The sequence below is a fragment of the Triticum dicoccoides genome, chromosome 3B (assembly GCF_002162155.2).
Source record: "Triticum dicoccoides isolate Atlit2015 ecotype Zavitan chromosome 3B, WEW_v2.0, whole genome shotgun sequence".
Lineage (NCBI taxonomy): Eukaryota > Viridiplantae > Streptophyta > Magnoliopsida > Poales > Poaceae > Triticum > Triticum dicoccoides.
The window spans coordinates 37,788,434-37,811,671 of record NC_041385.1 but is presented as its reverse complement, the minus strand read 5'-3'; the positions used below and the strand labels follow the sequence as shown (position 1 = coordinate 37,811,671).

Below are 23,238 nucleotides of genomic sequence, written 5' to 3'. Positions count from 1 at the left end.
ACTGTCTGCCCATTGTACTGCTTGATACAGAGCTAAAGTTTCAGCATGTAGAGCACTCGACAGACCATGCTTAGCCCCAGCAGCTGCAAAGTGCAACTCCCCTGTATTGTCTCTGCAGATGAAACCCCAACCTCCAGTTCCTGAGTTTATTGAGAACGCAGCATCTGAATTGATTTTTACCATGTCACTTGGGGGCTTTTGCCAGTTCACTTGTTGTGTTGGAATTGTCACCGTGGGCTTGGGGCTGAGAAACTCCTGCCACTCGGCAACGTGACAATTGATAGTATAACAGAACCTATCCACCTCCATTCTTTTCTCCCCATGGTTGCCCCTATTCCGTTCTGTCCACCAACACCATAAGAGAGCTACCACCTGAAGCTTTTTCTCTGCTGGCAAAGCAAAAATGGTTGACAGCGTTTCTTTGGCCGAGGTACAGTTGAGAAGCATTAGCCTAACACCTTCCAAAAACATGGCTCTCCATATGTACTTCACTTGCTTGCATTTCAGAAATAGATGCCCCCCATCCTCAAAGTACTTCTCACACACAGCGCAACGTGTGTCCAGATCCACACCTTTGCGGTTAATATTCATATATATCGGATGACTATTGTGTGCAAACCGCCACAAGAAATGATGAACCCTTGGAGGGCAGTTTACCTCCCAAATCACATGAAAGACTCCATCATGTGTGTCAACAGGTACAGAAGTAGTTCCTTGTTGCCTGGTCGCCTCCTCTTTCAGCAACTTCACATGAATCTTATATGTCGACTTAACGGAGAAAATCCCTTTACTGTCAAAATGCCAGGCTATAAAGTCTTCCCCTTGGTCACAAATTGGGATATTTAGAATAGTTTGGACATCATCTGGGTGGAAACAATCTGCAACCAAGCTGCTGTCCCATCTGCATGTATGAGGATCGATTAATTCAGACACTCTGGACAGAAGATTTGCTCCTTGGTGTGAAACTGGTCTGCGGGTTGCACCCCTTGGTATCCATGGATCATCCCAAATTCTCACACTGGTTCCGTCGCCAATTCTCCATATAATACCCTCCTTCAACACCTCCAGCCCTCTCAGTATGCTTCTCCACACATAGCTCATCCCATCCCAGCAACCGGCACCGCACTCAAAACATTGCCATTTGGTTAGTACTTGGCCCGAGAAGGCCTATAGCCTGCCATCTTCTAAAAAAAGCATAATCAAAAAGCGATCTTCTAAAAAAAAGAGCAAAAGGGAAGGTAAGGTCAGAATTGGGCTGCGAGAACAAACTGGGCCTGGTTGCTTCCTGGGTCATACTTAGCCTGCCATCTTCGAGAAGGCCTATAGCCCAAAACCTCCGACGTGGACTGTCTGGCTGGTGTGTGTGTGCCCCCAATTCCCCGCCGCGGTCGCTCCCTTGCCGGAGCACGCTGCAGCGTGCGGCTGCCGTCGTGACCGGCGCAGAGAAGAGCCTGGCCTGTCGCCGCGGGGTCTTATGGCGCGTGGATCTCCGACCAACCGCTGCGGACCCGCTCGGCCTTGGCGGCGGCTACGGCGGCGAACGAGGGGCCGCGGAAGCGATGTTGTTTGAGAAGCGGCGCAATCCATCGGCGCGCTAGCGGAGGGAGAGTAGTATGTGCGCGGAGTTGGGCGGTGGTCGCCGGCGAGGTGCGTACGCGTCAAGGAAAGGCACGGCGCTACTTGATTGTGTGGATATAATCTACGGAGAGGACCATGTAAGTATGCACCTTCCGCTTCCAGGATTTAATCTTCTTGCTATGAATGGGCATATAACATCACAATGTTTAGACTCATATGCATCCGGATTCTGAAATATTCAGTTTTGGGGGAAACTTACAGTCAAGAAGTTCTTGGTGGCTGTCTGCCTCCGATGCCTTTTAGCAGTTGGAACACAAAACTCATGAGAATACATTTTATTCCTTCTGTGTTCTGTAACTTAGGGCGCTTTCATGCGGATGCTCTTGACTCTAGGTCATGCATACATGGAATATGTTCTACTACAATGCCGAATTTCACTGCGCCTATTCAATTTCTGAATGTACTCTAGTACATGGCCACCATCTCACAGGGTTGAAATGAATGTAGGTTCTTTAATTCAGACGGCCTATCTGTCAAAGAGTTGGCGATTGTTGTAGGATTTTTGAATTCACAAGGCTGATCTCCTCAGATCTGGTAGAGCTTGAACTTTCTACATCCATATTGTGAGCTGAGCTTTCACTGCAATGAGAGATACACATGTAGGTCAAGTTATTGCATAAGCATTGTTGCCTAGAAAAACAAAGGAACAAACAATATGGGAGAATATCTTACAGCAATCCTGAGAAGTTTTGCTTCGGTGGCATGTCCATGTCATCTGAGCTTCTCTCGAACATTTCTAGAACTTTGGTTATGGTAGGACGATATGCAGGCAATATCTGTACGCACCACAAGCCAATTAATGTCATCTTTCTTGCGATTTCCTCAGTTTCTCCTGTGACTTCACATGCTTGTAATCCATCATCTTGCACAAAGTGATCATAAATCCAGTCTGGAAAATACTTTTCGCTGGATTTTGCAACATTTGATTTTGTATTTCTCCTTCCTCCAATCATCTCCAAAAGCATCATTCCATAACTATAAACATCTGACTTTGTTGAAACCACCCCGAAGGTTCGAGAGTGAACTTCTGGAGCGATGAACCCAATTGTTCCTCTAGCTCCAGTCATTGAAAGATTGCTCTCCTTTGTATGACACAATTTAGCTAGACCAAAATCAGCAATCTTTGGGTTAAAATCTTTGTCTAGAAGGATATTTTGGGGCTTGATATCGAAATGGACGATACGTGTATTACAACTATGGTGCAAGTATTCGAGGCCACGAGCAATCCTGAGTGCTATCGCATAGAGCCTCTCCCATCCTAAAATTTCTTTGGGGTTCTCTGAGTAGATGTACTTATCCAAGGAACCATTGGGCATGTACTCATATATAAGAGCTCGTTTTGATGCCTCCAAACAAAACCCATATAAGCTAACAACATTAACATGAGAGGTCCTGCCAATGCTCATAACCTCATTCACAAACTCGTCCCCATTTCCTTTGCAGTCATGCAAGAATTTCACAGCCACCAGACGATCATCATGTAGTCTTCCTTTGAAAACCACACCATAACCACCTTTCCCAAGCTGATTGTTGCGAGAAGACGTAATTTTCATTACCTCTGAGTACGTGTATCTTGTTGGAGCTAGGGATCCATACGACACTATCATGGCCTCGTAATTCCTTTCAGTGTTGCTGCTAGTCTTCTTGCAAAGGAGAAACCATAGTTTTTTCCCCTTTCTATGCCGTATCAGCACATAAAGACATGCAAAGAGAAATGTTGCAGCTGCTGATGTCATACCTGAGATGGAAGCAGATGTTATTTCCTTTTGTAAAACAGAAGTTATAATACTATGATTTCCAGATCGTCAGTAGTTTAAATTTCTCCTTCCACAAGAGTACATGGTGGCAAAAGTAGCAACAGACTAATTGCCATAAATTGACCAATCTTGTTATTAATCACAAACTTAGATTGCTTGTCTCAGATTTGAGACTGATTTTTCTAAACCCAGGCGCACTGCACCCCTTATCTGAGCTGTCCGATACTGCTTTGATGTGTGCTACTCAACTAACTTACTACGTGGAAGTTTCTCTTTTTGTTTCTCTCAAATGAAAAACCATATAGACATCAGACTCTGCAGATCAACAAAATCTTGGAACTACAATGTGTGAAAAATTTCGTATTCTTTTGGTCCCGAATAAATATACGAAATCAGAATTTTCGGTTAAGTAATATTATTTTGTTGACCTGCAAACTTTCAAATTAATATGTTGTTTCATTTGAGAGAAACAGGAAAAGGGTAAAGTTCATGCACGGTCGAAAAGCAACAAGTAGATGGTTGGATAAGTGGGTGCAGTGTGCCTGAGTATAGTCACAACCTTCTCTTCAGATTTTCTATTACAATTTCAACGATTACAGACATGATAAATTTTTGATAAATGTTTAAGTTCCTATTTTATCATAGAGAATCACTATTAGTAACTGCTTATATTCAAATTGTTATATATGAAAAGATGGCAAAAAATTACCGTACCTATTACCATAATCTTCTTCCCTCTCCTCTCGCTACCTGGAATATAATTTAACAATTATGAGTAGAAACAATGTCACCTAATAGTACTACATTGGTTGTTTTTCCAAAAGAAAGAGATAAGCATCGTATATGAATATCCAATATTCTGCCGATGAAGTATACCAAAAAACACATTGCAAGATAGTGATGAAAAATACAACATGAGCTTTCTTTTAACTGAGCAACTATGTCGCTCAAATATACATGTTTAACAAAATATATACTTTAATTATAGGCTTGTGTAGATTTGATAACCAATATAAGAGATTGCATAAACTGTGAATTATACGGATCTGTTTCAATGACATTGCAATGAACGGTACATCTCAGTCCACATTTTTCACGGTGCATCAAAACCGAAGAGTAGGGTACAGAATTAGACCGGTTGCACTAGTTAGTAGTACATTTTAGTACGCAGTGTAGTAATTAGCAGGTGTAGATGCATGATGGGTTCACTTCTCCTGTAAATCTCCTCTATACCAGAACTTACTTATTTTCAAATAAAGAAAAGAACTTACTTATCTTGCCAAAATTGAACTAAACCGGTGCATCGTTTTTGCACAGGTCAAACTCACTGTCGGTCTGTCGCTATTATACGTGCGAAGCTTACCGTAGATGTTGGACGGAGACACGCGGTCTGTGCAGTGGCACTCGAAGATATCGTTGGTCTTATTAATCAGGCAAAGCCCTCCGCTCTCCTCGCACGCCTTGCAGTCACCCACCATGTACTCCAGAAGAAACCCGCTCTGCATCAGCCGCCCGTAGTCCGCCCCGGACGCGCCCTCGTACCCCAGCACCGGCATCATGGACACCTTGCAGCCCCCTGGCACCGGACTCCATTGGTTGTTGGGGTTGTACCCCCCCGGCAAGCCATGTGAATGAGTTGGACATCGGCAAGGTGAGTCCATCCGAGCAGTTCGCAGGCGCCCACGCAGGTGGTGGCGGCTGCGACCGGAGCTCGGTGCAGTTGTTGAGGAAGAATAGCTCCTGGTTGGTCGCGCTAATGCGGAAGGGCGTGAGGCTGAGGTCGGAGGAGGCATTAATGTTGAGCTCGGTGTCACAAATGTCGTAGTAGGAGATGTCGGGGTTGATGGCCCAGAATGAGTTGTCTTCGTAGGAGATGTCGAGGATCTGGTAGGCTGGAGGTAGGCCCTGCCATCTATGCACCTGACCCGGAAAGCGCTGTAGCCGCACTCTGCCGGGTGTGTGCCGTTGAGCCAGAAGGGGTACGCGATGCGCAGGTCCCCGCACGCCGTGGGCTTGCAGGACGACAGTTTTTTGGCACTAGTGGTGGTGCTAGAAAGGAGGGTGAGGGTGAGCAGAACATGGCAGCTGCATGACGTGAAATGGATCCATCTCCTAGTAGTAGTAGTAGTAATAGTAGTAGGTGGCTGGAAGCTAACAAGGAGTTGAAAGACTTGTTAACGCGGCTTAGTTATTGCTGCACCAGTTCACGATCAAAGTATCGTTGCCCTTTAGTTATGAACTTTGGGATGACTATACAAAATCTTGAGTAATCATTTTGGTCAAAGTATCGTTTCGATTTTCCACCGGCATTGACCGACTGCTGCAGGTGTCACATCTGCACTTATTTTTGTTGTTGAGAAATTCTTTTATCACTCCATCTTGTTTTCAAGTTTCAACTATATGCTCCAGCTTGTACGAAACTGATGGTTTGATCGTCTTAGTGAATAAAATTGCTGCGCCGAAGCATGTGATCCTAGACACCTAGCTAGTACTCCCTCTGTAAAGAAATATTTCAGTGACCTTACTACTAATAAATGTCGAGAGAGGGGGTTGATCCCATGTCAGGAGGAAGACATCGCCGATGAGCCGCTCGTAGTCGCTCGCATGCGCCTCGCCCGACAAACCCATCACCGGCATGGCTGTGGAGCTGCAGGCGTCCCAAGCGTAGCTGCCGTCGACCCCGCCTGTCTCATTGTAACGCCCTCCCACACGGACAGACATGTTATTGCGGCATGCCGTCCCCGCCGTCCCCGGTGCCGGTGCCCTGGTGCAGTTGTAGAAGATGAGGTTCCGGTTGAGGGTGCTCATGGAGAATGGAGGCTCTATCTTGGTGACTGTGTTGGTCCTCGGGACATGGCAGCCTTTGTGGCTTGAACCATCGAGATCTCTGAGCTTGTTGACGTCAGAGACATGCAGGGAATTGTTGCCGTAGAAGATTGCGAGGATCTGGAGGCTATACCCGCGGTCGTTGTACCCGGGGTACGGGACGCCGTCGGTGCTGCAGCGGACCTGGAAACTGAAGCGCGCGCATCCCCAGGACGTGAGACGATCCCAAACAGGGAGGAGATGGTCAAGTTGCCGCATGGCTCCTGCGCGCATCCATTGTCTGCCGTCGCGAGCATCGGCGCCACCCTGGGAACAGCATGGCCTGACACATGGGAACACACGAGGAGAATTTGGGTCAATGCTTTTGGTGAGGCACAGGTCTATGGCGCGAGGAGATAATTTTTTGGCGGGAGGAGATATGAACCAAACCTGAACTGTATAATTCATGGTAGGAGGAGGGTATATGAAGAGGGAGAAATTGCGTGGATGATACCAACATAAATAAATGGAGGTGAGATGCAGAACGAAGGACCAAAGAAGGGAATACAGTGAGGCTGAATACATGCCAACAGTCCGATTTGAAGATGTAATATTGATTGGAGGACGATGACAAGGGAGAACAAGTCTGATTTGAACATAGTGCAAGTGGTGCTAGCCAACAAGTTTAACTGGTTCTGTCGACGCATTTACTTCTCCATACCCACTACCACTATAGAGAGTCGATGCTGTCGTGCTGTTTTGAGTGCTAGTGGTGGTGCAGGATGGTGAGCAGAAGCCTGGCTGAGTAGAACATGGCAGCTGCAGAAAAGTGGAATGGATCCATCTTCTTGCTCTTGCACATGGCAATAGCGGAGTATTACATACAAGTGGGCAAACTAGATGAGAGGCAAGAAGGTCTCACGTTCAAAGTAGTTATCTTTACTTTCTGATGACTTCAGAATCTTGATTGGTCAAATATTTTCTTGTGTGTAGTGCGCAGATTGGAAGGACCACGTGTCGCTGCCTAAAATATTTATTGGCATAGCCGCATAGGTCGACGGTGCCATTTTGGCACTAGCAATGCCTGACCGTGACAGGTCTGGCATCTCTCACTTGTTTTCTAGGAATGCATCCATATCTCACTAGTCATCTTAAACCTATTCTCATTCCTAATCAAATCTTCAACTATGCTCCAGGTTCTTTGAAATACGGGACTCGGACCCTAACGGTAGGCGATTTCGATCATCTAAGTGGGCAGAACTGTTGCCTCAAAGCGTCTAATCCTGGGCACTTATCTAGTGCCTGGCGCCAAATTGCTTCACTAAAATGTATTTGACGACAGACGAGGACAAGTAAGCTTACCACTGCGGTAATTTGGCAGCTGCCATGTCACGAGGAAGCCATCGCTGATGAGCTCCAAGTAGTCGCTGGGGTTCGCCTCTCCAGACGGCCCCAGCACCGGCATGGTAGTGGCGTTGCATCCCTCCAAAGCATAGCTGCCGTCTATCACGCCCGACGGGTTATAACGCCCTACCGCGCGGACATACGTGTTGTTCCGGCACAACGTGTCCACCAGCCCCGCTCGGGCCGCCGGCGCCCTGGTGCAGTTGTAGACGACGAGGTTCTGATTCAAGGGGCTTACTGAGAATGGATGACCGATTTTGGTGGGCGTGTTGGCCTTTGGGACATGGCATCCCCTCTCGCCAGGGAGATTGAAGTCCCCGAGCTTGCGGACATTGGAGACGAGCAAGGAACCGTTGCTGTAGAAGAGGTCGAGGATCTGGAGCCGGAACCCAGCCTCGTAGTACCCGAGGTATGAGACACTGTCGGTGCAGTGGACCTGGAACCCAAGTTGGGTGCACCTGTTCTCGTCCGATCCCGAGATGATGCCGAACGGGGATCTGACTGTCAGGTTGCCACATCGCTCTGATGCTTATTTATAAAGGTAGCTGTATGCATCGTTCTGATGCAGAGGCCGGGGAGGCCCTCTTTTAGAAAAAAAAAGAAAAAAAAAGGTTGCCACATCGCTCAGGTTGGCAGGCTGCTTGTGCCTGCACGCCTAGTCTAATGTCTGCCATGCAAGCCAAACATACGGACAGGAGCAACAACAAGCTGGTTGGGTACATCTGGAAAGGTTGGAGATCTGGTGAGAATTGGGTTGTCAATATATATGCAATGACGAATAGAAGGAGGTGGGGGACATCCAGAGTCCGAAGGAATTGCGAGTGATAATTTTTCAAAAGAAAATAATTAGTTCTGCAGAACCCATGGGATAAGTCTTGACTAATGAGATGGTGTGGTGCGATGTGACCGCCAACCGTGGACTAAAGATGGACTAGAGGACTGAGTCTGCTACAGACAGCAGCAACATGGACGACCCAAGGACTCTGTGCTCTGCATTTCACTTTTAAAAATTTGTATTTCAGCTTTCTTGACATAATAAAGTTATTGAAATAATGCAAATTATGCGTTGCAGTAATTAATCGTGGTTGAGCATTAGTTAACCACTTGAAAGCAAAGAGAAGTGGTGATTCGTAAAATATCTAACTAAAACAAGCATGTTGCAATTCGATTGATTCCTTGTTCGATAAGGGAAATCCAAGCAAATTAGGCATTGCGCCCTAGCTCACCTAAGAACTAACTAAAAGATGATTTGACGAGTGAACTTACGTGGAAGGGTAGAGGGATTAAGCGGGGAATCCCATATCAAGAGGAACCCATCATTGAAGCGTTTGCCCTGGCTGACGAGCTCGGCACCGGCACCACGATGGCGGTGCAGCCCTCCAGAGCGTAATTGTTGTAGCTCCCGGTGGCGTCGTGAGGCACTCCCGCGCGGGCAAGCACCTCCCACTCGTTCCCGCACCTCACACTAGTCTGCGCCAACTCTGTGTCCCGACGTGCTGCGGCCGCGGCTCCGTCCTTCTCCGTGCAGTTATACAGGATGAGGTTAAGGTTGACGGGGCCGATCCTGAACGGGCGGTTGAGCTTGACTGAGGCATTATAGAACGGGGCAAGGCAGCTGTTGCTGGCCTGCAACAAGTTCAGCTTGCCGAGATCAACTGCATGCAAGCTGCGTTGCTCGTAAGAGATGTTGAGGATTTTTGAAGCCCTTGTTGAAAGGTATAGAGCTCCGTAGAGAAGGATAACTGTTGTTGTTACTACAAGAGACATCGAAGTCCTGGTAGGGAAAAGCACCGCATGATCTTCCAGTCTGTATGTCGGTGAGCCAGAACGGGCTGGAGATGCTGACGTTGCCGCACTTCTCGTCCGAGCAGTCTCCACCCTGCTGCAACTCGGCCGCCACGAGCATCAGTGGCCGCCACCACACCGTGACGAAGACCAAGAAACAGCAGGCCTTAGCCATTAGATGATGAACCTTGGAATTTGTGTCAGCAACAAACAGAAGGAGAGCAAACTGGATCAATGATCAAGCATGGGCTGTGGGGAGATATGAAAGAGAATAATCTGGCTAAGAATGAATGATATATGGATGGGGAAATGGAGTCCATTGGCAGACAGCGTAGGCTTAGCATGGGAACTCCTTGAGTATCCCAATTGACGGGGTAAAGAGAAGACCTGGGACAGAATTATGAGTGGATGCAGTTCAAGTGGGTGCATGACTTTTCAGACATGTCGATATCGCCATGGTTGCCGACGCTGGCGTCGTTGTGTGGTGTAGCAGCACCAAGCACGTTGTTGCTAGGACGGAGAGGAGGGCGTATAGCAACGGGCGATCCATCGTGCCGTTGGATTGGTCGATCCGTGGGTGGCTGGTGGACGTATGGCTCAAACTGCAACGAACATTTTTTTTTGAGGGTTGCAACGGACAATATTGAAGCACGAAGATCTTGGATGGTGTTAGCCAACTACTTTGACTGGTTTGTTAGCCAACGAGTTTGACTGGTTCTGTAGACGCATTTATGTCTCCATACCAACCAGAGAGAGTCAACATCCAAATGTCTCGATCCATGTCTAGTTGGTACATTGTTCCGCAGTTTTATCGTGGGCGTATTTCCACCATAGAATACACTGTTATGTTTAGAGCAAGAAACTGGAGGCACGGAGCATTGTCACGAGCATGCCTATGTTTCTCTTGTCTTTTTTCGAGGTACCAGTGGGAGTTCAAAAAAGACTGGACTTTTATCGATCCCGCTTCTTTTGGCAGAGTGATGACCTGAAGAGAAAGTATAGACTCGCTAAATGGGATATTATTTGTCGACCGAAAGACCAAGGGGGGCTAGGTATCGAAAAACTTGAGGTTAAGAACAGATGTCTTCTCAGCAAGTGGATGTATAAGCTGTCTGTAGAGATGTAGGCCACATGGCCGCAGCTTCTGCATAATAAGTACCTTCATTCCAAAACTTTGTCCCAGGTGACAGTGAGGCCGAAGGACTCGCCTTTTTGGAACGGACTGATGAGAGTTAAATCAGTCTTTTTCAACAGGACAAAGTTTATAGTCGGAAACGATACCTCTACGAGATTCTGGGAGGATACATGGCTAGGGGAAACACCCCTCGCGCTTCAATATCCTTCGGTTTATAGCATTGTTCAACGAAGAGACACTTTCATTGCGACGGTACTTCAGTCCACTCCTCTTAATATCCAATTCAGGAGAACACTTGCCGGAACCCGTTGGAAAGCTTGGCTCCATCTTGTGAGACGACTGATGGATGTGCAGCTCTCTCAACGACCAGACCAGGTGTGCTGGAAGCTAACTAGGAATGAAGAGTTTACGGTTAAATCCATGTATCTGGATGTTATCAACTCTAGCTCTATTCCTAGTTCGAAACATGTTTGGAATGTCAAAGTACCGTTGAGAGTTAAAGTGTTTATGTGGTTTGTACACAAGCAAGTCATTTTAACTAAGGACAACTTGACAAAACGCAACTGGATTGGTTCTACAAGATGTAGTTTTTGTGACCGGGATGAATCCATCAAACACCTCTTTCTAGACTGTCCGATGGCAAAAATTTTATGGCGGACTGTTCACATAGCTTTTAATATTACTCCTCCGAATAATATCAACACATTATTTGGGACGTGGCTTGACGGGATAGATTCTGAAACAGCGAGGCACATTCGTGTAGGAGTATGTTCTTTACTATGGGCAGTCTGGAATTGTAGAAATGATTTGGTTTTTAACAGAACAACAAATACTCATTTTTTGCAGGTTATCTTCTAAGCCACAACGTTGATCCGTATGTGATTGCTACTCAATCTGACGGACGCCAGGGAGCGTTTGGTTGCTGGATCTATCCGATGAGAGATGGTAGCTCGGGTTATTTTCAACCGATTTGGATGGCGGTCATGTAATAAGATACGCAATTAGTTTTCCTATCTTTCTTTTGCCAGCCGGTTGTGGCTTTACTTTTACACTTCTGCTCCTTGTGAGCTTTTTTGGTTCGTTCATTTTGAGACTTCAAGACCTATGTTTAACTTATTTGCTTTTTAATAAGTGTGGCCGTATCCATCGTTCTGATGCACAGGCCGGGGGTCTCCCCCTTTTCTAAAAAAACGGAGCGTTGTCAGTGTCTGCTCGTTTTGGGTGTATTACATGTACTTCAGGTTTTCAATCAGTGGAGTATTGTCTATTTTTGTGAGTTTAACAGGTTTATGAGAGGCAAGAAATTTGGAACAGCAACAACATCTAAGCTTGTTGGGGACATCGGAACAGTTGGAGACAGATCTGGCAACCAATTGCGCCCTGATGAGTTTTGATCAAAAGACAAACAGATGGAGGTGAGATACAGGCTAGCGTCGGAATTCCGTGGATGATGATTTTTTAAAACAAAGTAAATAGTTCAGTAGATCCCAAGGGACAAGTCTTCACTAAGGAGATGGTGCGATGTAATGTGAGTGCAAGTGTGGACTAAAGATATTGAGATTGATGAGGAGGATCCCGAAATCAAGGAGAGTGTTCGATGGCTAGCCCTAGCTAGGGTTCACACCGATAAGAATTTCTCACAGGCAGCCTTTTAGAAGGATATGAGGACGGCTTGGAATCCGGCGCAACGGGTGAGATTTCGCCCGGTCGGACCCAACAGATTCGTTGTCCAAGCTTCTTGCCTAGGCGACTGGGAGCGGATGATGATGCAAGGCCCTTGGCTCTTCCGCAACATGGCAGTTCTGATGTGTTCGTATGATGGTTTCACCAAAGCGGATGATGTGATTTTTGATCATATGCCCATCTGGTTACAGGTTCATAAACTCCCTGATCCCTACTGCAAACAGGGTATTGTGGAGCGACTCCTTAAATGGGATGGCGAAATCTTGGAGATGCGTTTGAACGGGAATACCCACGGGGACTATATTAGGGTTAGGGTAAACCACGACATCAAGCAGCCTCTTACAAAGTTTCTTAGCGTTGTTCGAGCGCAGGAGAGACAGGTTTACTTGGTGCGGTATGAGAAGTTGGCCCGTTTTTGCAGTTTTTGTGGTCGGATAGGACATGAGCATAAGGAGTGCGGATCCGGTGTTCATGATAAGCAGAGTCTCAAGTTTGGAGATTGGCTGTACGCCGACGGCCCCGGCCGGCCGAGGCCTGAGCAAAACTCCAGCAGGGTAGATAAATCCCGCCCGCAAAGGAGGAATGGCAGCTCTAGTGCTCCATTGGACCCTGGCCTCAAGGCTACGGATCCCGAGACTCTTGACACAGCCACAAGCCCGATGAAGAACCCGGGTACAGTCATCGAAATTGATAGAGATGCAAGGAAGAGATTGAATATGGACAGTGCCTGAGATGAGACTTTGAACAAACCAAAAAGTAAGGATGAGGTTCTGGCCATTACGGATGGCAGCGGTCAGGATCTAGGAGAGAATGCCTCGCCAACGAGCAGCTCTTCTAGCAGTAAACATGTTAAGCTTACCAAGGATCATGGGACCACTCAGAGATCGGCGGCTTCCCTCGAGGAAGACCGACGGACGCAATGAATACCCTAGTTTGGAACTGCCGGGAGGAAGGGGACCACCGAACGGTTCGTGAGGTTTTGGCCCTCTCAAAAGCCAATAACACCAAGCTTGTCTTCCTGTGCGAAACTTGGCAAGCTACTATGAACATAGAGAAGTTGCGTTGGAGACTCGGTCTGAAAGGATTTCATGGTGTGAGTAGTGACAGGAGGAGTAGGGGCTTAGTACTTTTCTGGGATGAGTCCCTCTTTGTCACGGTGATTGATTCCTGCAATCGTTTTATTGATGTCAGTGTGGTCGATGGAGGGTCGGGCACATCTTGGCGGTGCACCTTTGTGTATGGAGAGCCTCTGGTGGGAAATCGTTATCGCATGTGGGAGCACCTCTGCAGGCTTTGAGCTCACTCGTGCGAGCCGTTGATGGTGTGTGGCGACTTTAATGAAGCTCTGTGGCAACATGAGCATTTGTCAAGGACAGAACGCTCGGAGGCTCAGATGGTGGCCTTTAGAGATCGTTTGGAGATGTGTGAGCTTGAAGACCTAGATTTCTCTGGGATTCCGTTCACATATAACAATGGCCAGGATTCAGACCGCAATGTTCAGGCCCGTTTGGACCGTGCTTGTGCTGATGAAGCTTGGTGGGATACGTTCCCGTTTGCAAAGGTGGTTCATTTGGCCACCTCATGTTCGGATCATTGCCCTCTGTTGATGTACTTGGAGGGTATGCAGGACCAGCAGCGTCGGCCTGCCTCCTTGCGTTATGAAATCATGTGGGAACGTGATACTGGCCTGCCTAACGTGATTGCTGAAGCATGGAATAAACACAAATCCACAGGTGGTAAGGGATCGGTGGCCAGGTCCCCGCGGGAGGTTCTGAAGGATTTGATGGAAAGGACTAAAAGGCAGTTCGACAATGTGTTGATGGATATTGAGAGGTTCCGCGCACAACTAGCAGACCTGCAGCTGGCTGGAGCGAACCATACTGAAGTCCAGGATAAAATGAACCAGCTCGATGAGCTACTATACAGGGAGGAGATGCTATGGCTCCAGCGATCACGGATCACCTGGCTGAAGAAAGGTGAGAGCAACACCAAATACTTGCATCAGAGAGCGGTTTGGCGGGCCCGTAGGAACCTTATACAACGCCTACGGAAACAAGATGGGACGTGGTGTAGTGTCCCATCTGATATGGAGAGAATGGCTCACTCCTATTTCAAGGAGATCTTCACAAAAGATCCAACCCTATCTCCGGATGTGGTGTTGGACTGTATTGTTCCAAAAGTTACAGAGGAGATGAATGTTTCATTATGCAGGCCTTACTCAGATGAGGAGATCTCTAATGCTTTATTTCAGATCGGGCCTCTGAAAGCACCGGGATGTGATGGACTACTTGCTAGGTTCTTTCAACGGAATTGGGCATTACTCAAAACTGAAATTGTTTCGCGAGTTCTTTGCATCTGGGGTTATGCCGGATGAAGTTAATGACACGGCTATTGTGCTAATTTCTAAGGTTCCTCGCCCCAAGGACCTGAAAGACTTTAGGCCAATAAGCTTGTGCAATGTTATATACAAGATCATCTCAAAATGCATGGTCAACAGACTGCGGCCCATTCTAAATGACCTCATCTCTGAAAATCAGAGCACCTTCATCCCGGGGAGGCTGATCTCTGATAACTCTATAATTGCATTCGAATGTATCCACCATATTCAGTCGGTAAGGAAAACTGGTCTTTGTGCTTACAAGCTTGATCTCTCTAAGGCCTATGACAGGGTGGATTGGTTGTTCTTGGAAAAGGCCTTGGCTAAATGGGCCTTCTCGCCCTTCTGGATTGCTCGTGTTATGGCATGTGTTTCATCGGTGAAATACTCGGTAAAATTTAATGGGAAGCTGCTGGAGTCCTTCTCTCCATAGAGGGGACTCTGCCAAGGTGATCCACTATCTCCATTCCTCTTCTTATTTGTAGCCGATGCTCTTTCTGCGTTGGTTGAAAAGGCTGCAAGGGAGGATGGTCTTGGTGGAGTCAAGATAAGTAGAGGTGCTCCGGAGATTACACACCTCTTATTTGCGGATGATTCGCTCCTATTTTTTCATGCTACTAATCAGCAGGCATTGTTAGTGAAAGGGGTGTTGAACACATTTGCGACGGCGACTAGACAACTCATAAAACCGTCGAAGTGTTCCATTCTTTTCTCAAACCAATGTCAACCTGACGTGGTTCAAGAGGTAAAAAACACGCTGGATATCACCCATGAAGCGTTCGAGCCCAAGTACTTGGGTTTGCCGGTTCCGGAGGGGAGGATGCATAAAGGAAATTTTGAGACTCTCCAAGAGCGTTTGAGGAAAGTTCTTGTGGATTGGAGTGAGGAGTACATGTCGTTGGGGAACAAGGAGATACTTACTAAATCAGTGGCACAGGCCATACCAGCGTATGCTATGAGTGTTTTCAAACTCCCGGCTTCGGTCTGTGATGATCTAACAAGGATGATACGCCAGTATTGGTGGGGGGTAGAGAACGGAAAGAAGAAGATGGCCTGGATGAGTTGGGATAAACTGTGATTGCCTAAAACCATGGGTGGCATGGGTTTTAGGGATATGAGGGCGTTTAACCAGGCGCTGCTAGCTAAACAGGCCTGAGGCTCCTGGATAGGGCGGATAGCCTATGTGCGCGTCTGCTGAAGGCAAAATACTATCCTTCTGGTCAGCTTTTGGATACGGTGTTCCCGGGCTCCGGGTCTGGGGTGTGGAAAGGAATCCTGCATGGCCTTGAGTTGGTCAGGAAGGGCGTCATTTGGCGAGTCGGTAATGGCCTGAAGATTCGTACTTGGCGAGACCCTTGGCTGCCTCGGCCTTTCTCCTTCCGTCCGATCACTCCGAAGGGAAACTGTCGCTTCAACAGGGTTTCTGACTTTTTGGATGACAATGGTGCATGGAATCATGCTCGGCTGAGGGAGTTCTTTTGGCCGATGGATGTTGATCACATCCTGAAAATCAGAACTTTGCCTCACCAAAGAGATGACTTCTTGGCCTGGTATCCGGAAAAAAGTGGTGGGTTCACGGTGAGAAGTGCCTACAAGTTGGCTACACATGATCATAATGTTGTCACGGCTAATGGTGCATCAAGTACTGCCCCGGAGGGGAACCGTTCGGGGTGGAACTACATTTGGAAGTCCGGGGTTCCTCAAAAAATGAAGATCAATGCATGGAGATGTGTGTCGGGAACTATGGCAACACAAAGTTGCAAGGCCTACAAACACTTGGCGACGCGCTGAACCTGTCAGATATGCGGGGTGGAGGAGGAGGACTCATTCCATGCCTTGATAACTTGTTCACATGCACGAACGCTCTGGACAAATATGCGTCGCCGGTGGCCACTTCCGGAGGATGATCTCCTTATCCATGATGGGAAAGAATGGCTAACTTCATTGCTGGCGAAGTGTTCGACCGACGTACAAGATATGCTGATTATGTTTATTTGGCGGATTTGGCAGCTCCGTAATGACTTGATCCAAGGAAAGGAGGTTCCTCCTGTCCCAGCCACCGTCGAATTTTTGGACAGTTACTACAAGTCCATAAAGATTGCTGCGGGTTACACTACGGAGGAGATCATTAAAGGAAAAATGTCAACCGCGGCGGTGTCGTTCCCAGACCAAGGTGGCAGGGCCACTACGGCTCCCTGGCCGGCACCGCAGCTCGGTAGGGTGGCTCTGTCAGTTGATGGCTCGTTCCTGCAGGAGGATGGCTCTGCGGCCGTCGGTATGGTGCTTCGGAACGACAAAGGAGAGGTCCTAATGGCAGCTTACCGATTCATCTTCTACTGCAACGACCCACTGGAAGCAGAATTACATGTGATCATGCAGGGTTTGGCCCTAGCACTACAACATTCTGACTTACCGGTGGTGGTTCAAACGGACTCCTCTCAAGCTTTGTCTAGCTTGACAAATGAGGCACTTCTTCGCTCGGCTTATGGACAGATCGTCATGGAGATCAAAGCACTTCTAGGTAATAGGGAGTTTTTTCCTCAAAAGATTAGTAGACTTCAAAATAGAGTTGTCGATCGGTTGGCTAAGTATAGCCGCACCGAGCGTGCCACGGCTGTTTTGCTTGGCTCGGTTCCATCTTGTATCAAGGATTTGTGGCCTCTTGACTGTAACTCTATAACTGTGCAATAAACTCCCTTTACCCTCGCAAAAAAAAGTGTGGACTAAAGATGGACCCAAGGACTGAGTCTGATCTGCCGACATCAACACCATGGTATGTTAATTCATGTCGTATATTTTACTCTCAACATTTTACTTTAAAGAATCAATATTTCAAGTTCCGTGACATGATAGTAACTCAAACCATGAGACCAGTCAAGTGGCCATTATCATCTGGCACTCCAGAATTAGTTTGTGGCAGTAAAAATTCAAAAGGTCACAGAGTACCCTGGTCACAGGGGCAGAACCATCAAACAACCCTCGTTATCATTCTTTTTACAAGAATAAATTCGATATTACTAATTTGGTGAACAGTTCTTCAAAAACTATTCTTGTTTGCCCAGGCCGGAAGTTGGATTCTGCACCGCAGAAAATCAACTAGATGCAAGGCATGCACGCGCGCTTGGATGGGTGGGTCATGCATGAGGCCGAGATCTATACGAATCGACATCGGTGACAAGACGTCTATAGTGGAGGCGACGTCCTTCGGTGCGGTGGCAAGCGGAGGGGGTGAATAGAGCCAATGGTCATGGGTATGTTAGATCACGAGCGGGCGGCTGTGGGCTATGTGCCATGGAAAACGTCACTAGGACAAGAGGCAATCTTGTTAGTGGGCAACGACGTGATATATAGGAGATGCCACACCGTCCATGGCGAGGGCGGGGGGACGTACAGTCGCCATGGTGGGGATGGCGGCTAGGGCCGTATGATCAGGAAATGACTAAGTTGCCCTCGTGTGCAGATGGTCAGATCCATTTCGTACTCCGATATGTTTTTGGAGAACCAAGGTTCCATAAAAAAGCTCAACCATGATAATTGAGTAACATGATTGATTTGCTTTGGTTAAATTAGGGAAATGCAAGCAAACTAGGCACTACTCGTCCTAGATTAGCTACAAGCTTAATTAAAAGGTAATTTGACGGGTGAACTTACTTGCACGTGCAGGTGTAGAAAGAGGGCGCTTCCATGTCAGAAGGAAGCCATTGTTGATGAGCTGCTTGTAGTTGCCCGCGTTTGCCTCGCCTGACGAGCCCAGCACAGGCATCACGGCAGCGTCACAACCCTCGTAGATGTCGTAGCTGCTCATCTCGTTGTAATGGCCACCTGCACGAACAAACACCTCGCTTTTGTTCTCGCACCTCATCCTCGTCTGCACCAGCTCTCTGTCCCGATGTATCACAGCCGCCGCTGCGGCCTGCGTGCATCTGTAGAAGATGAGGTTCAGGTTGTCGGAGGCGATCCTGAAATGGTCGCCGAGTTTGGCGGATGTATTCCAGATCGGTAGGCAGTTGTTGGACAACAATTCCAGCTTGCCCGCATCAACGACATGCATGCTGCGTTGCTCATAATTTATACTCATCACTGCAAAGCCGTAGCCAGAGGTCATAAAGCTTCGTAGAACTGGAGTGTTGTTATAGCAAGTGAGCTCGAAATCTGAGAAACCACAAGCTGGTTCCATCTCGGTATCCCTGCGCCAGAATGGGTCGGAGATAGTCATGTTGCCGCACCTCTTGGCCGAGCCCAAGCAGCCGTCCCTTTGCTGCTCCTCAGCCGCAGCAAGCATCAGTGGCAGCCACCAAACCCAGACGAAGACTAAGAACCAGCAGCCTGGAGGCACTGGAGAATAAGACATGAATTATGTTGCAACAACAGGCAAAAGGGCAAAGTGAATAGGTGAGCACGGATGGTAGGGAGATACAAGTAAGAGAGGATACTGTGGCTAAGAATGAACGTCGTTGAACGGTAGTACGTATATGGGGCAATGGAGTCCTTGGCAGTGGTCGTGCGTTCGTCCATGCATACGAATTCCCTGAGTACACCAATTGACGGGGCAAGGGAAGAGCTGGCACAAAATTATGAGTGGATGCAAATCAAGCTACCAATTCCCTCGAAAACTGCTCACTCCCCAGAGGACTTTTCAGATATATGCAACTAATGCAAGGAAAGTGAACGGTCTCAGTCTCACATGCCGTGAACTCCCGGGCAGGTGCATACTTCCATATTTTCTTCAACCGGGTGAGAGTGATATCATTTCCTGTGTCCGAGCCAGAGTGGGTACCCGACGTATTGACGTTCTTCCTGGTACGCCGGGGTCACCACGGCTGCGGCCGCCGGGGTCGTTGCATGGTGCAGCATTACGGAGCATGTTGCCATGACGGAGGAGTGCTCGTGGCAATGCGGACTGGATGAATCCTTGGCTGGCTGGTGGCCATGGTGTCTCGATCGACCGACCCGTGGGTGGCTGCTGGTTGCGGTGTTGCGTTGCGTGGAAGTGGAAGAAGGCACGTAAACGGGGACTAAACGACCCATGTTTTGTTTGGTTTTATTTAGTGGGTGCTGAACTGCTGCTTATTCAACTGAACGCCATGCTTTACCTGATGCTCGCGTCAGAAGATTGAGATTCGCAGTGGTAGGTGAGTGAAATGCGCACCTTCGCTCTCGACAGGATCAAACTTGAACCAAATAATCCACCAGAAAAATGGAAAAGGGAAGTGATGGGCTGTCTATCGGAACGAACAGCAAAATTTGGGTCGCATGTGTAGAGATTAACCTTGTTGTGCCCGTATAGGATTAGTTAGAATAGTTCTAGTAGGATTACTAGTCCTAGTCGGATATCTAGTCCATGTATGAACGTGTATATAAAGCACCGGCAGGGTAGCTTTTGTATAGTAACGAAAAAGAGAAAAGCAATAAAGAAAAGCAAGGCACGTCAAGAGCCTTTGGTTATCAATCCATCGATCAGTTTCCCGCGTCGCCAAGTTCACGAGTGTTCCGCCGGGAGGGTCGCTCCGTCGATCAAGTTCGTATCGATCCTGTACGCGTACGTGCTAGCTAGCTACAAAATCAATCAAGTTGCTAGCTTGATTGCTTGCTAGCTTTGCACAGACGTGTTTCAGCTCTTGGTGAATTGATATAGCAATCAAAAGCCAACAATTGGTATCAGAGCCTCGATGATCTTCGATGACGGACAGCGACAAGGAGTCGGTCAAGTCCGGCAACGGCGGTTCCCAGACGAACAAGAACGGCAACAAGGTGAAGAAGAGTGGCAAGTCAGTGACCAGTGGTGGCGGAACGAGCGGCGCCAGCGTACTGGCGCATCGCAACATCCCCATCCAGTACCCGACGCCCACCGACGCCAACTACGGCGTGTGGGTGGTCAAGATGAAGATCATTCTGCGAACCCTTCGAGTGTGGGAGGCCATCACGGACGACAACGTCGACAAGGAGTGCGACGATGGTGCCATGGCCGCCATAGCCCAGTCTGTACCGGATTCCGTGCTGATGACATTGGCGGAGTGCGAGACAGCAAGAGAGCCGTGGAACGCACTCAAAGAGATGAGGATCAGAGAAGATCGCGTCACCAAGACTCGGGCACAAGTGCCGAAGCACCAATTTCACAAGTTGCTAATGGAGGAAACTGAATCGGTGAACGACTATGTTATGCGTCTGAGTACATTGGTGGGAGAGATCCGCGCGCTTGGCGCAAAGCTCGACGAAACCGAGATTGTGGAGAAGTTTCTCAGTTCGGTGACTGATAAATTCACGTACATCATCAGCACGCTCGAGCAGCTTTACGACATCGACGAGATGACCATAACGGAGGCGATCGGACGCTTGCGGACGTGGGAAGAGAATGCTCGTGGTTGTCGGAAAGGTAAAGGAGGAGGTGATGACCAACTCATGTACAAGCGCGCAGATTGGGAGTCCCCAAGTAGCAAAGGAAGGCGCAACGTTGGCGAAGGCTCAAGCAACGCGAAGCATGGCGGACAAACCGAAGAAGGCAAAGGAAAAGGCAAGTCACAAGGTCGTGGTAAGGCGGACCGATCTAGAGAGCAAAAGCCACGAAACTTGGATATGTACAAGGTCAAGTGCTATAACTGCAACGAGATGGGTCACTTTGCAAAGGATTGTCCGGAGCCTAACAAGTGCAAGATCAAGGAATATTTGGCGAAGCAGGAGGACGAACGTCCAGGACTTCTGATGGCCGAAGTTTGTGATCTCATGGAGCCTAACAAGCGGGAGATCAAGGCAAATTTGGCGAAGTAGGAAGACAAACGTCCAGGTCTTATGATGGCTAAAGTTTGTGATCTCGTCCAATCGATGGTTGTGAAACCAAACCGGAAGGTGCTACTTCATGAGAAAAAAGTAACACCAAAATTATCCGGAAGCCAGAACCTGACATGGTATCTAGACACGGGTGCCAGTAACCACATGACGGGGTGCAAGGAGAACTTCCTCGAGCTAGAATATGATGTTCAAGGCTCGGTCAAGTTCGGTGATGGTTCAAATGTGGAGATTTGCGGGCAAGGTTCTGTCCTCTTTGAGGGTCTCCCAGGAGAACATCGCATACTCACCGGAGTGTACTACATCCCACGGCTCCGCAACAACATCATCTCCGTGACGAGAATGGATGCAAGGTGGATATCAAGAACGGAGTGATGACGATTTTCGACAACTTGCGAAACGTGCTAGCGCGTGTGAATCGCACGTGGAACATGCTCTATATTCTCAACCTTGATCAATCTCAACCGGAGTGTTGTCTCGCCAAGAGTGATGATGACTCGTGGTTATGACATGCTAGATTTGGACACGTTAACTTCTACGCCTTGAAGAAGATGTCGAAGATGGAGATGGTATCTGGGATGCCGTGTATCGACCATGTTGATCGAGTATGTGACGGGTGCTTGGTTGGAAAACAGCACCGCAGGCCGTTCCCTGCTCAATCTACCTATCGTGCCAGTGATGCACTCGAGCTGCTCCATGGTGATCTATGTGGCCCTATCACCCCAGCAACTCACGGAGGAAAGAAGTACTTCTTCCTTGTGGTAGATGACTACTCGAGATACATGTGGGTCATTCTCCTACGATCTAAAGATGAGGTGTTTGAAGCGTTCAAAAAGCTGAAGGCTGCAACGGAGATGGAACACAAGCTGAAGGTTCGCGCTCTACGGACAGATCGCGGCGGAGAGTCGAACGAGTTCAAATACTACTGCGAGAAGATTGGCATAAAAAGGTTCCTCACGGCACCTTATACGCTACAACAGAACGGGGTTGTTGAAAGGCGCAATGGAATCGTCGTTGACATGGCGAGAAGTTTACTCAAGAGCAAGAACTTGCCGAGGACATTCTCAGGAGAAGCTGTCTCGACGGCGGTCTATATTCTCAACTGGGCTCCAATGAAGACGGTGATCGGCAAGACTCGTATGAAGCAATTTACGGACGTAAGCCGAATGTGTCTCATCTACAGACGTTCGGGTGCGTGGCGCATGTGAAGATGGCGGAGCCGCATCTCTCAAAGCTTGCTGACCATAGCACCAAGATGGTGTTCATCGGATACGAGAGGAGTTCCGGCACCAAGGCATACCGCTTCTACGATCCACAAAACCAAGTGTCTACGGATTTCACGCGACGTTGTGTTTGAAGAAAACCAAGATTGGAATTGGAGCGCAGTAGCCAACGATGCTCCAAACGGTAACATGTTCGCAGTTGAATTTCCAACTGATGATGATGCATGGGAAGACGTCCAGGTGGTTGGCAAGACACCCAACCAAGGTGACCGCAATGGTAGTGATCACCATGGTGCCAACACCGACGATGATGCACATGGGTCGCAAGGTGATAGCGACAACGAAGCGCACGACACGGGCGGAGATCTCGACAATGAGGCGCATAGTGACGATGACAATCAAGATGATGGTGACGATCACGACGACTACGCCGATGACGAGGATGCGAACGATCTGGCATCTACCACGTTCGAGACTCAACGTTCTTCCTCAAGTGCATCGACACCGACACAATTTGTGTCGCCCCCTTTGCAAGCCACGATGGATTCTTCCGGGCCTCATCACTACAAGACCCTTAAGAAAGTCTAAAAGTACGCAAAGCCAGTTACGTTCGAGTACTCCGGACTATGTTTGCTCGAAGTTGAGGAG

The 23,238-nt window shown here is 48.1% G+C and overlaps 1 protein-coding gene across 1 annotated transcript; it reads right to left on the bottom strand.

Moving 5' to 3' along the window:
* Positions 1-1,798: 1,798 nt before the first annotated feature.
* Positions 1,799-18,978, bottom strand: LOC119274569 (LEAF RUST 10 DISEASE-RESISTANCE LOCUS RECEPTOR-LIKE PROTEIN KINASE-like 2.4). Its single transcript, XM_037555283.1, has 4 exons — positions 18,236-18,978; positions 4,110-4,145; positions 2,311-3,376; positions 1,799-2,217 (listed from the first exon to the last, which is right to left on the bottom strand). Exons 1-4 carry the CDS (start codon positions 18,933-18,935, stop codon positions 2,112-2,114), a joined length of 1,908 nt encoding a protein of 635 aa, XP_037411180.1. The 5' UTR covers positions 18,936-18,978; the 3' UTR covers positions 1,799-2,111.
* Positions 18,979-23,238: the final 4,260 nt, after the last annotated feature.

Coding starts and splice junctions, on each gene's coding strand:
- LOC119274569 (XM_037555283.1), bottom strand. CDS start 18,935: ATGTCTTATTCTCCAGTGCCTCCAGGCTGCTGGTTCTTAGTCTTCGTC. Junction 3,377..4,109: donor GAAGAAGATTATGGTAATAG/GTACGGTAATTT, acceptor CTTCCATCTCAG/GTATGACATCAGCAGCTGCA. Junction 2,218..2,310: donor CAAAACTTCTCAGGATTGCT/GTAAGATATTCT, acceptor CTCTCATTGCAG/TGAAAGCTCAGCTCACAATA.